Source organism: Strix uralensis, chromosome 33 (assembly GCF_047716275.1).
Source record: "Strix uralensis isolate ZFMK-TIS-50842 chromosome 33, bStrUra1, whole genome shotgun sequence".
NCBI classification, from domain to species: Eukaryota; Metazoa; Chordata; class Aves; order Strigiformes; family Strigidae; genus Strix; species Strix uralensis.
The window spans coordinates 2,270,260-2,283,612 of record NC_134004.1 but is presented as its reverse complement, the minus strand read 5'-3'; the positions used below and the strand labels follow the sequence as shown (position 1 = coordinate 2,283,612).

Genomic DNA, 13,353 nt, shown 5'->3' with positions numbered 1-13,353 from the left:
TTGGGCAGCACAGAAAATGTGGAGAACGTCACTTCCTAGCAATCACTCAAGACCAAGTGAGGATTGCTCTCTGAATTTCCTCCTTTATGCATATCCTAAACTTCAAGGCTTATGTAAATTCTCCAGGTTTCCTCACGGCTTGATGCACTTATGTTGCAGAGGATATGTTTCCATGCGTAGCCTGGGGGTGCAACTCCCAAGTGAAAATAGTCTCTCCTGTTCCTGCCGTAGACTCTTTTCTTTATCTGGCTGCCTTCAGCAACACTTCAGAGGCCAGTGAAAGTGCCTGCTTTCCAGTATCATCTTCTAGTGGCTGTAGGGTGGGAATATTCACAGCAGAGAGGCTGTCTCCGAGGTGGGAGTGTGTCCCTGCTCCCTCCCTCCCCTTGCCAGCCCAGAGCAGAGGAGAATCGCTGTTCTCCCACTTCCTTGCCTTGCTCAGTCACAGGTTTTGCTCTGTCCTTTTCGCCATCTGTGTGGGCTCACCCTTGGTCCTCTGGCCTTGTCGCAGGGCTGAGGCAGGGACTGGCACGTGGCTCCTTACCGTCCCAGGGATGTCGAGGACAGAGGGTTGGCTATTTCTGTGGACACTACATAGCACCTGGATGCAGGAGCCTCTGCTTCTCTTGGGGCTCATCTCCTGGCTTCTGCTGAGCTCAGGGTCATGCCTGCCTCCTCCTTTTCCTTCTTCTAAGACTGCACCAACACGCTGCAGCGGTAGAGGGTCCCCAAGTGAGGGTGTGGAGGTGTTGGTGGGCAGACTTGCAGGATGGTCCATTTGCCTTGAAAATTGGTTCCACAGAGACCAGCAGCAGGCGCAGTTCTCCACGGCTCAGGGATGCAGCGAAGCCTGATAAAACTACTGGGTGCTCCTCATGTGCCTGTGGTCAACCCCCTCTGAGGCCTTGCAGCTCCCCTCTGCGCTGGAGCTGAGGTGGACTGGATCCTCCTCGTCCTTGGTGGCACTTCCATCCCCACAGCATGGTTGCAGAGCAGAGCTGCTGCCAGCCGGGGGTGGCAGTGTCCCAGAAGAGGGGTTCCCCACGCCGGGGGACAGTCCCTGCCGCGGTGCCAGGGCGGTTTGGGTTTTGGCTGGGTCCCTGCAGCCACGTGGCTGTCACCTGCTGGTGTGGGGCGGGCAGAGGGGACAGCAGCGCTGGCTCACGCCACTCTAATAATTGAACTGCAGCGTTAAGCAAATCTGTGGCTTGTGATCTTTATTCAGAGTGCTCAGTCTCTTTGAAACCGTGGTTTAATACAGGCGGTTTGACAGAGGCCTTAATAAGCAGTTGCTGTCTGGATGACGACTGGAATTGGAGGTGCCGTGTTCCCTCGGATGCCCTGTGTAAGTTTTGGAGGATGTTTTTGTAACAGACTAAGCTGGTGGGTTTGGGGAATTCAATCATTTAGCACTGTGGACTCTGTCAATCCCTGTTTATGACTTACTCCTGTCCGAGAACCAGTAGAAAATACATTTCTCGGTTTTGAGTAAGCTGGCAGAATATGCTGGCATCACGAGTGTTGAGATGCACACGCTGACGAGATGGACACCCTGTGAACGAGCAGAGAGCTGCTGCAGGGACCGGTTTCAGGTGGTGAGTTTGATTTCCAGAAACCGTAGCTTGTGTGTTTGTTTTCCCAGTATCTAAGGGTTGAAATCAAATACGCTCCGAGTATTGCCATTTAAATTTCCCTACATTAATCTTAATGTTGGTTGCTAACCAAGACCAGATCTTTCCTAAACACATCTGGCGACTGGGCGTGATCGCAGCCCTTTCTGCTACGCTGAAGAGCTGTGAGGGTCAGCTTGAGGGAAGCAACGACGAGGTTTGGGGTTTGTGTCTGGTTGCTTTGGTCGTGTCAGCTCCCTCTGAGCCTGGGCTCGGTCGCAGCAGGATCGCTGGCAGGCCCGCTCCACGGAGGTGCCTGGGCAGGCTGAGCCTATGGCAACACGCTCGGCCCGCTGTGGGCCGCGTGGCGGAGGCACGGGCAGCACGGGAGGCGGTTTGCTGGGGTTTGGCTGGATCCCAAGTGAGCAAGAGCAATGGCCATGCTGGGCTGGTGCCTGTTGGGGTCCAGCTGTGCGGCTCTTGGGGGGGCTCAGCCGGTCCTGGGGATGCTCAGGGCACCGCTGTGCCTGGGGACAACCCGCTTGTACCACGCTGCCGCAAACACAGGTGCCACGGCTTGGGTTCTGAGGGGTGAGCTGGCAAAGCGCCGTGGAGATGGCCTTGGGGATTCCTCACAGCATTTGCTTTGCCTCAAAAGCACGCGCGGTGGCTCTACCTTCTGTTACCCAAATCTTTCTTGGTGAGGTGAGAGTTGTTGTGCAGAGTTTCCTCTTTGTATCCTCTTATGTCACGCTGCCCCGCCGGCTGAGTGCGCTCAAAATAGCTGCCAATCCCAGTAGGTTTCACTTCAAGGTCTCTATTCTTAGCTTGCTGGTTAGCTGAGCAAGCCGCGTTACTCAGTAGTCATGAGTTCAAGGACTGTAGGGTAAAGACTAGCAAATTTAGGCCATGCAGGAGTCCTGTTTGCGTTTCATGGCAGCTTTGAAGGGACGGCTTGGGTAAAGCCCGGCTCAGCAGCCTCAGACTTTCGTGCTCAAAAAGAGAGCCTTATCTACGTGAGTAGGAAATAAGAGTTGCCGGAGCGCGTACGTGCTCCGGAGGAGGCAGAGGGCTCAGGTGACAGGGTGACTCGGTGCTGGAGAGTCTGTTAAGTGGCCGATTGCATCTGGCCCAGCGACGAGCAGCCTTATCAGATGCGTCTTACTGCTGCGCTGATGGCCAGATCCGTTCGTTGGTGGCAGGAGTGAAGCAGAAGTGAATGTGGGATGCAGAGCGGTGGCTTCCCGGGAGCGGAACTAGCTGGATGTTCTCAGAGTGTTGCACTGAGGCTGAAGATATCTGCTGCGCTGGTGATGTTCAGCCCATCCTGTAAGTGCTTTTCCCACCCTGGGGGATTTTTTTCCTTCCGTGCAGGGCTGTGAATCCTGACTAGTCGGGTGGGCTGGCTAAAGGTCTACATGGGAGCATCCTTCCCTACGGCACACGGAGAACGGTTCACGCAGGGGCCTGAGCTGAAGCTCCAATCTGTGTCTGCTGGACACAACCACCACCCAGGCGGGTTACGGGCTTCAAGATTTTGATGGCCAGTCTGCAGCGTCCCAGCTTGGTGCCTATATGGGAGCTTTCCGCAGCCTTGTAGCCACAGCAGAGGAGCAGACAGCATCAGTCCCAGTTGTACCAGCAAACACAGGACAGGCTCATCTGTTACCTGCTCCGCCTTGTCTGGCTGTTTCATTGGGAACTCGCCGTTTTCCCACCACCTCTTGCTCAGATCTGATGAAGGTGCTGCCTAGGTGGGTGCAGAGGGACCCCCCACTAGTCCTTCAGCAGGATTTAGCTATTTTTGAGAGTGCATTTTGGGAGAAATCTTGTTTTCCAGACTTCATTTAAATTCCTTTAACTTTGTCAAACTATGGTTGAAGCTGTCTGCTGCCAGCTCTGCTGGGTTTAGATGGATTTCCGCCCAGGAGTGGCTCAGACACAGCGTGCTGGGGTTAGGGCACGGGCAGGAGCAGCATCCTGCACCCCAGGGATTTATGGCACAGGAGACAGGAGCCCATCCCGGGGATGAAAGGTGCTGGCCGTGGCTTTTGCTGCGAGGTGGCTGAGGCTCTGTACGTGGGGTTGCTGGGGAGTGAGTGTTGTGTACTGAATTCGCATCCTGCCTACGCTGCGGGTAACGGGTCACGTGCAGACGAGGCCTTTGTCCTGTGCCTGACTGCTTTTTTTAAAATTTATTTTTAGGTGCTCTCTGGCTTCCTCTTCCTCCTGTACTGCGCTGCACTCCCTATTTCTAACTCCCTCTTCTAGGACTGCTTTTTGAACAATCAGTTCCTCCTTAAACCCATTTTTGCAGGCCTTTGTCTGCGCTTGGGAGCTGGCCCAGTTTAGCATTAGCAGCTGCTGGCTCCTTCTGGGTAAGCAAGAACAAATAAAGGTTTACACTGAATGAATCATTTGAGCCTTATCTGTCTTTCAAATTCGGGACAGCTGTACAACTTCTGCGTGGAGTCTGCCTGGAGGGCACAGAGGCTCCTTGATGAAAAACTTCTCCTGCCAGTGGCCAGGCTTAATGGGTTTGTGCTGCGGATCCATGCGCTGCCCGAGTGAAATCTTCCATGTGCCTCTTTGAGCTTTATCCCACGCTGGTCACAAAGCACAACTCTGGAATAACTCCCTTTCCTTGAAGACTTGCTCCATGCCGGCTTTGCTACAGGCTCCTGTGGAAATTCAGCCTTTGGGATGCTTTCAGTGGTTTGATCAGCGTGTGAAAATGCAGATGCTGGCTGCAGAGCATCACGGCGGGAACCACATCGTGGTGGGACCCGCGCAGGGGATGAGCTTTGGAGGCAGACGGTGCACGGTCTGTGGGGAGCGAGCTGTTGGCCTCCCCCCGGGCTCGCCACTTCAGCAAAGGGCCGCGGCAGCGTCAACACTGCAGGAACTGTGGTGTGGCTTTGCTGGTTTAAGAGGCAGGATTTGTAGATAAGTAGTGTTAGTTGGTTTTAATAACAGAAATGTGGGAGAAGGGAGGGGAGCAGCAGATAAGCCTTGGGCTCGTGCCTGAAAAGTTTTAATCTGACACTGAGGTGGGGAGTTGCACCAGAACTAATATTTTGCTGAGGTGAACAAGAGTTTTTTTTCTCCCCTCCTCCTGCTGTCCTCATCTTCTGGCACTCTAGATTAGGCTTGGTTTATCCTCTTTCTACACAGAGAGGCACCCTGTCTAACTGTAACAAAGATCTTGCCAACAGATCTGGTGTCGTTTAGTGGTTCGGAGGAAGTGCAGGCACATGTTGAGCCTTGCCCACCCTTCTGCAGCCTTGTCCTTCTCCCAGCTCGCATCCTCCGGTCGTCAGAGCTCATCAGAAGAAGAAGCAGGCTTAGACACATGACGCAGTGGTGGCAAACTTGTAGCTTCTTGCAATTTCCCTTTTTTTTTTTTTTCTTTAAATTCTTCAGAGAATATGTGCCGCAGAGCCTGCCCATGTCTCTGCACCCTTCGCAGACGCTGGGGGGAGGTTTTGGCTCTGCGGCTGGATAAACCATTTGCCTGTTGCAAGGCTGGGAGCCACCGCGCTCTGGCAAACTGGAGGTGTTGGTGGAGCTTCCTTTGTGTGTTCGTAACCTGCCTTCCCAGTTTGTCTCATCCCACGCCCAAGGCCGTGTGTTGAGACCAAGAGAGGGACGCGGTGGCTTCGGCACTGTCAGGCGTTGAGGACACATTTGCAAGACAGAAGTTCTGACAGGCCAGGCCTTGGGAGGTGAAGATGGCTCTGTCCTTCGCATGCTAGCACGGGCAAACCTTGCTGTTGGCTCAATGAGAAGAATTAGGGGACTAAAGCGGATCTTGGCTCCCGAGTGCAAGGGCTTTCGGTGCTTTGACTCCTCTGTAGAAGATCCGTGGGCTGTCCTGGCTGCTCAGAGCTGGGCTTGTAGCTCCCGCAGAGTGTGGTGAGGTGTGCGCAGGATCGCAGCAAGGTCTTCTCCTGCCTTGTCGGTGACGTCCCTGGGGCTCCCTGGAGCTGGGCTTGCTCTGAAGCAGCGATGGCCAAGGCTCTTGGGATGCTTGGAAGGTGATTTTAGGACTAAGGTAAGGTTCTGGGTGAGGAACCAAACAGGTGCTCATAATGGTGGTGGCAGAACAAGGTTGCGTTGTGGCAGAAACTGTTTCCTTAGTTCCATATGAGCTCTTCCCTGCAAACCTCATCCCTTTCTTCTCCAGAGCTTGGAGGCACCCGGCTGTGCTTGTGACCCGGCCTGGGAGCTGCAGTGGAGCAGGGAGATGCAGGGAGCCTTTCTTCCCACCTTAAATACAGAATTTTTGAAGGGGGTCTGCAGGGTGCTGAGATGGGATAGCCACGCTGTGCAGGGTGAGCTTGGCGGTTATCTGTATCTTCGTCTGGCGTGGAGGTGGCACATCAAGCTCGGACATCAGCAGGAGGCTCTTCTTTTGGTGTTTCCAGCACCAAAGGGTGTGAGACTACAGGTGGCTGGACCCAGGGACTCGGTGAGAAAGGGGTCTTGAGAGCAAGGTAGGGATGCAAACCTTGCTATGGTGAACACAAAAACTGGCCTCCAAGACATGGAGAGGTCTAACTCTGAGCCCGAAGTGCTGCAGCGTGGAGGAGCGGAGCACAAAGGTGGCACCGAGCACGTTGTGCTGGAGAAGGGAAAGCCAGAGCAGGGGGACACAGCAGTGCAGGCTCCTCAGACACCTCTGAATTTTTCAGTCTTTCTGAAAGCTTCCTATGCATTAGGCTGGCTCTGTAACCCTCGGTGTCAGATCCAGGCTGGGGCAGTTTGGGGCCAAACCCTTGGAGCCACGCACGGAGGATTTCCGAGGGATGCCCCCAGCTCCCCGCCACGAGCCTGTATCGATTATGGCTTCACTTCTGCTCTCCCTGCCCGTGTCGGGCAGACTCCGAGTGCCCCAGCGCAGGGGTGAGCAAACAGGGCTTGTACAACCCTTACAAAGCCGGGGCTGGAACCTGCTTTTCTAGTATAACAGACCACACTCAGCCACTTGCCTCTTTAAAGCAAGTGTACTCAGAGAGGGTTTGGCTTTTCTGCCTATAACTAATTTTTTAGCCATTAGGTAGACGGGGCAAAAGTCCCTGTTGGATTTGTCCGAGCGCTCATTGCGGAGCCGTCGGAGGTTGTTTGTGTTGCAACGCCTTGTCTCGTGCGGCGAGTCCATCCCTGGCCATGCAGGATGCTGAATTCCCCCCTTCCTCGTCAGCTGGATGCTCTATAAACAAAGCAAGAATAATTCACCTCTTTTTAAATTAAATCACAAGTCCTCTCTCTCCTTCCATCTTCAAGGCTCTGCTGTCGTAAACAGCTGCTTACTGGAGTAGGTAAGTGGAGGCAGCACAGTCCTGCCAAGCCCTCGTGTCCACAAATGACTAAATCCTGCCTGAAAAGTCAAAGTATGAAAACATTATTTTTTGGTTTTGGCTGAGCCTTGTGGATTGCTGGGATCAAGCCATCTTGGCTGCCCGGCGGGCTCACAGAGCCGCTCCTCTGGACGCTGGCTGGGGCTCTGCCCACCTTGCAGCTGGCGGAGGAAGGTGGAGGAAGGCTGGTGCGGACGTGTCGGGGGGCAGGCGGGGGTGCGGGGGGGTGCCTGGGGGCTGCCGCTGCCCCTGCGGCGCTCGGACCAGCCTCCCAGCCCAGGATCAGCTCTCAGCACTCTTGCAAAAATTGTTGTGCCCATTGGCAAAGTGTGTTGGCAGGAGGGCGGAGGGCGGTGCTGCGGCTGCGAGCCCTCGCAGTTCATAAATAACTGTGGGGGCTGGAGAGCCGGGCCGGTGGCTCGTAGAGGAGCTGTCGTGCCAGCCCCTGTGCAAATGCAGCACCTTGCCTGCGTTTTTCTGGCTTTTCAGCTGGTTTTTCTTTCGTGTGTGCTTCCACGGCGAGGCCCTGCATGCAGCTGGGGTTTCTGTGTGCTCCTTTGCTTGCTGCTCTGACATCCCGTGCTGGGACAGTGGCCGGTCGTCGCCTGTTCACGGGCAGCTGGGCCTGCCTGGGGCTGGGTCAGGAGCCTGGATGAACCAAGCGGTGGGTCCCTCATCCGTTGCAGCCTGGCTGATCGACTCTGCTCTCGGTTCGTAGGGAATAGCTGAATGGGAGACGTGGGTGTTGAGTAGGGCACTGGGAAGGGAGAGCTCTGAGCAGCTCCCTGCTAAAGACTCTTTGTGCATTTTGATGTCTGTTTAATATACGCCGGAGCAGGAGCCCAAGAGGGTGGAGAGCAGTCTGGTAGGAGCCCAGTCTAACTGGGTGTCCTGACGTGCTCCTGGGAGCGTCGGATCTTTCGGGCAGCGAGATCTGCGTGTCTCGCCTGGGAGTGCAGGTGCCGACAGACTCAGCGGCGCTGCGTGTTGCATTGCTGAAAGACCCCTGGCTCTGGGCCCCGGCCCACCAGAGCCCTCGTCCTTCTCCAAACAGCTCAGCAGCTTGTGGCCGGTGTGGTTGGGTTGTGTCTGTGCCGTTCTGAATGCGAACAGCGGTGGACCAGGCAATGCATAAGCCACTCTGCATCCCTGACTTGCTTCTGCTGCCTCTGCTCGCGTCTCCAGCTCCCCAGGCTTTCCCAAGTGTGCACCTCTTCTTCTCCACCCAGAATAGCCTTTGCAAAACTTGGTTTCCCAGCTGCCCAGCAGATAAATATCCATAAAACGAATATCTCCTCTCCTCCTCCGTAAGCTCCAGCCCATAGAGGTGGTGCGTGGGTCCAGCTGCCTCAGCAAGCGACACTTGGGACCTACAGGAGCTCAGCACGAGCCTGGGCTCCTGCTCTCTGGCCAGGGCTGTAGGGACAGAGCTGAGGAGCCTGGTATGGGAGGTGAGAAATGGGAATGGGAGAGCAGGCAGGTGCTAGGGAGGTGGCAGCGGCAAGGGGATGTCCAACCTCCATCTCCCAGTGAAGAGGTAGGCGATGGGTTGTTTGCTCTAACACAACTCATAGCATGATCTGATGTGACACATAACTGCGGGACGCTCGTAATTTTTCAAACCTCTTTAACTCGGCCAAATTTATAATCAAACTTTGCTTTAGAAGAGGTTGGGAGCTGTGCTCTGGGTTTTCCGTTTGCAGCTGGAGAGGACAAGCCTGCCTGTGTGTCAAAGGGCCAAGCTTGAAGCTGGACTCTGCCAGCTGGTCAGAGATGGTGGTGGGAATGGACCATCCCTTCGCATCTCCTCCCTGCTCCACAGGCATGGCCTGCAGGGGCGCAGGCAGCAGGCTGCGGGCAGTCTGGGATGGCTGCTGGTGGAGGCAGAGGTAGAACTTGTCTTCAGAGGCTGTATCTGCTCCGTCTGGGCCAGGCAGAGCAGCACCAGGCCTGTGATGCTGCACTGGGTGCTCGTCTGCTCCCACTGGCTCTTGGTGTCCATGCCCCGCCGCCCCAGGAGAAGCCCCCCTCCCTCCAAAGAGCAACGTCCAGCACCGCTTGCGGGACCCGACTCTTCTGAAAGACTCTGCAGTGTCTGGATGGAGATAAGGGTAGGGTTTAAGGCCAAAAATCAGGAGAATTTCCTGCTGCTAGAGGTGGAGCCTGGATAATGCTGATTCAGGGCTTTGACTCCCATCCGCAGCCTCCCTGGGCTCCCGGGGGAAGCTGACCTCATTCCCAGCTCATTGGGCTCTCCCGGCTCGCACCCACTGGCAGGGTCCATGCCTCGCTGGATCTGTAGGTGGTTTGTGCATATGGATCCCCGATTCTCGGTCTTCTGCATTCATGGCAGCACAATTCCCAGGTACTGGAGCCGCCGACATGCCGCATCCTTCTGCGGTAGGACCGAGCCTGGCAGCCGAGACACCCCTTCTGCGTGGCCAGGCTCAGTGGTGAGACGCTGGTATGCGAGATGTAAACTCAATACCAAAGTTTAGATTACAGCCCTGTGAAAAACATCAGCTCCCCTAAATGGAGCCCAGATGGTGGCGGAAGCTGTGCAACGCATCGAAGCCGAGGGCCAGGAATTGCAGGAACCGTGTGAGCAAAGGGACCGGGGCTGTGGGGGAGGGAGAGGAAGGGAGGTAGGGTTACAGCTCATGGAGGCTGCGAGGCAGGCAGTTGGCCACTGCCATCTGCATCGAGGGTCAATTCTTAAACCAGGCGGCTTAATCCACCTCGCCCCCTTAAAAACAACTTTGGACGACAAATGTCTCCCGAGTTGCATCACTGTAAATGCAGCATTTCCAAAGCTGAGGTTTCCCACAGCCCGTGACAGCTGAACTTGCGGGCGTAAGAGGCCAAGGGCTTTTGGGCAAATTAGAGGAGACCGGGTAGATCTGAGGCAACGAATACACAAGCTGTGCTCGCTCGGGAGCTCTGCCAGAAGAGTTTCCCAGCTTCCTCGTTTCGGCAGGTTCAGAGCTGCTGAGCCCAGGGTCGAGTGCGCGCGGGGAGGTTGGAGACGGAGCCGTGTCTTGGGTAAGACGAGCCCCAGCAGCCGGGTGGTTGCATGGGTGAGCGCAGGCTGCGGGGAGGCTGACCGTGACTCAATATCCTGGTGTTGTGAAAAAACCAAACGGCCCGGGGCACTGCTGAGAGCACTGTCTGGGAGGCTCAGAGCCATCCTTCCCCCTGCTGCGCTGCAGGAGCCTCCGCTGCAGCAGCTTCTGGGTGTTTTGGAAAGGCTTGGAGTGATTGAGAAGTGCTGGGAGGGACCACAGAGCACACCTGGTGGGGCTGGACCCGTGAAGCCAGTGTGCACACAGGAGATGGAGATGGAGGTGTCCAGCCGATGCTGCGGTGATGTGAGAGCGAGTTAGTGCCTTCCCAGGAGAGGCGATGGCCTTGGACTGCCGCAGGCAGCCCTCCTCCCTGGGCCAGAACGGGTCCGGTGGTGAGGAGGTGCTGGGAGGTTTCTCTAGAGGGTTTGGCCACATTAGATGAACGTTAGGAATGGCTGAGTTCATTGTCCCCTCTGCGAACTAGAGAGCTGGGGTGAGATGGTAAGAGATGAGGTGTTTATGTAGAAATTGGGGCTCTTCCTGAGGTCATTCTGTCAAGAGAGGTTGTGGGGAGACCCCAAACATGTCGAGATGGGATCGGTGCTCCTCTGTTAGGACCCCACCATCCCTCCATTCTCCCTGCTCTGCCCTTCCTGCATCTCCTTCCCTTCCCCTCCTTCGAAGAGCTGCTGCATTTTTCAGTGCCACCCGCTTGGGTGGTGAAAAAGGGACTGGGGCTGAGCGAGGGAGAGGGCAGGAGAGATGGGGAGGAGCAGGAGTGATCCTGCAGGCCCCAGCGCCGGCGCGGGTACCAAGCCACGGGGCCTGCAGGTAAGCTCACCCGTGCGGTGTTCACCGCGGAGGAAGGCCCACATCCCTCGAGATAACAGTGTGTGCAGGAGCAACACACCCCTCCCCTCGGAGATAAGCTTGTGTGCAGACACAGCCCGGAGATAAACACTCCGGAAGGCAAACATCCAAGTCGTACACCTGTACGGACACGGAGCACCTGCAAACACCCGCCGCCTGGCTGTGCCCGTCCTCCCGGGGTGTTCGGCGCTCACCGGATCAGCACCGGACCCGGTTTTGTGCTAGAAAATCACGTGTAGGGCTGCACGGAGCCCCAAAATCTGGGGATGCTCAGGGAGGGAGAACAGGCGGAGTTTGGTGTCATCTGTGGGTTGAGTTGGCTGCAGCTTTCTAAGATGCTCAGAGCAACGTAGACCCCGAAGTGCGGTTACACCCCAGGTTTCGCGTGCCTGGAGGATGCCGTCATCTTTAGGCTGTGCATTCAGTTTTCTAGTAGCTCTCGGGTAGCCTCCGTGCATGATGCGGAGCCATAAAAAGTTCCTTTAAATTGCAGGAAGGGTTTTTGTTGAACTCCTCATGTCTCAGAAGTTGTGAAATTGGCACAAATGAAACGGTTGCTGGCACGGCTCCGCCGCCACGGCTCCACCGCCGCCCCAAAACCGATTTCCACCCGCGTTTTGGGGACTCTGCTTTCTGACTCCTGTACAGGGAGCTGAGCCGGGCGTCTGGGCTCCACTTGGCTTTGGGGGAGAGCAGATCCATGCCGCTGCTCGCTTCTTGGGAGCAGCGTGCATCGGGTTTAACTCCCCGAGTTTTAGGCGTCTGCAGCGATGGCGTTTGCGTCTGAGCCTGAACCGCGTGTCGCCGCACTCGGGGAGGCGGAAGAGCTGCTGGGGCAGACAAACCGCACCGTTTTGGGATGTCCACCACGGGATTACTGCTCAGACATCTGCACTGAAATGTCGACTCTGGCAGATGAATCACAGCTGTAGCTGGTGGATTTGGATCTTACCCTGAAGTCAGACTCTAGAGTTTTGTTTTTCAGCACTGACAGGCACCGTCACTTTATATCCCAGATCAGACAAGGGGGGCTGGGGGGGTTCTGGTGATGGTCAGCCCTGCGTGTGCTGTCTGCAGACATCTCCCAGCACATCCTGCAGAGGCCGTTTCTGCAATATTTCCGAGTCTCTCAATGGAAATTTAGTGGTAAAATGACTACTGAGACCATGACAAACTACAGCAGCAAGTTGTGCTGTTTCAGGAGCGGGGGAACCAACAGCTCTTGCAGCCTGCGACTTGTGAAACGCAACGGCGCAAGCATACAACTGTGCTTTAGGGGACAGCGTGAAGGACAGGCTCGCAGGTGCACTGCTCGTCTCCGCTGTGGTTAGGGGCACTTCGTGAGCAGACCTAGAGATGCCGAACAGTTGTAGGTAAAGGCACTGCAAAAAGAGACCCCTGTGCCCCCAGCCTGCCACGCTAGCTGCGGGCGCTCTTGAGACAGGCTTTGGCGCTTCGGTTGCACCACGCGGTGACTCTGATTAAAATAAATACCAATAGTGGGTTGTAACCAAGCAGGGGGTGGTGGTTCTGTGTCTCATCTGTCACCGAGAGGGCTTGTTGCAATGCACCCCCAATTCTGGAGCGAGCAGCAACCTGAGGAACCCTGTACTGACAGGTAGGAGCCTTGCAGAGAGTCGGGGAGCTAGACATCAGCTCTGTGCTGCTTGTTATCTTTGTAAATACTGCAGGTGAATGTTAACCACCTTCCTTGGGAGGATAAACTAGTCTTTAGACTTGGAAGACTAAGAGTACTGTATTGGTGGTCTGTAGCTGCAAAGATGTGGATGCAACCGAGCAGTAAAGACGTGCCTGCAGCGTGTCTCTACCGGGTATCCTTTGCCCTCTGTCTCCCTACGCCTGCAGACTTCGTGTACTTCTTGTGGGTTTTCCTAGTAGAGGTTTATTTGGCATGAATCGACAGCATCCGTATCCGTGAGCAGGAACTGAGCTGTCAGGAGAGAGATGATGCCGGCTCTGCTCAGGCGATGCCGTGGTGGCTGTGCTCGAGTCCCTGAAAATAACTGAACAGGGTTGAAGGCTCCACGGAGTCTGTGCTGCTTGAGTGACACCAAGAAACGTTGAGTAGGAGTAAGGAGATGTCATCGCCTCTGTAGCTCATGACTCTCTGAGTGGTCTCCATGCTGTGGCCAGCACCGTACTGGCTACTTCAGCAAGGGCAGTGACTCAGTGGAAAAGACTCAAAACTACACAGATGTAGGATCTGCCGCGCAGGGAGAGCTGATGGTGAAGCTCAGGCTGGTTATCTCGACAAAGGAGGCTCCAGCCATCAGCTCCTTTGGCCAGTGGACCAAGCCAAGGATGTGCTGGAGGCAGAGGTTAGCTTGTGGTTTCTGTGTTGGCTCTGTCCATCTCGTGAACAATCCTAGCAATGCCACATCTGATCTCTTCTTGTGTCAGATCACAGCAGAAGGGAGTCCCTGGAGA

At 55.6% G+C, this 13,353-nt stretch overlaps 1 protein-coding gene across 6 annotated transcripts in view; it reads left to right on the top strand.

Moving 5' to 3' along the window:
• The window catches only part of HDAC7 (histone deacetylase 7), an 89,314-nt gene that overhangs the window by 38,589 nt on the left and 37,372 nt on the right, over positions 1-13,353 (top strand). Inside the window, exon 1 of one of the 6 annotated variants that reach the window (XM_074853894.1) lies at positions 2,311-2,939. The exons of 4 other annotated variants lie outside the window; for them this stretch is intronic. In XM_074853894.1, the coding sequence (XP_074709995.1) occupies positions 2,837-2,939 (103 nt within the window). In that variant the 5' untranslated portion in view covers positions 2,311-2,836. Of the gene's footprint in view, positions 1-2,310; positions 2,940-13,353 lie in introns of those variants that run through there. One more of the 6 variants, XM_074853890.1, reaches the window with a different exon arrangement.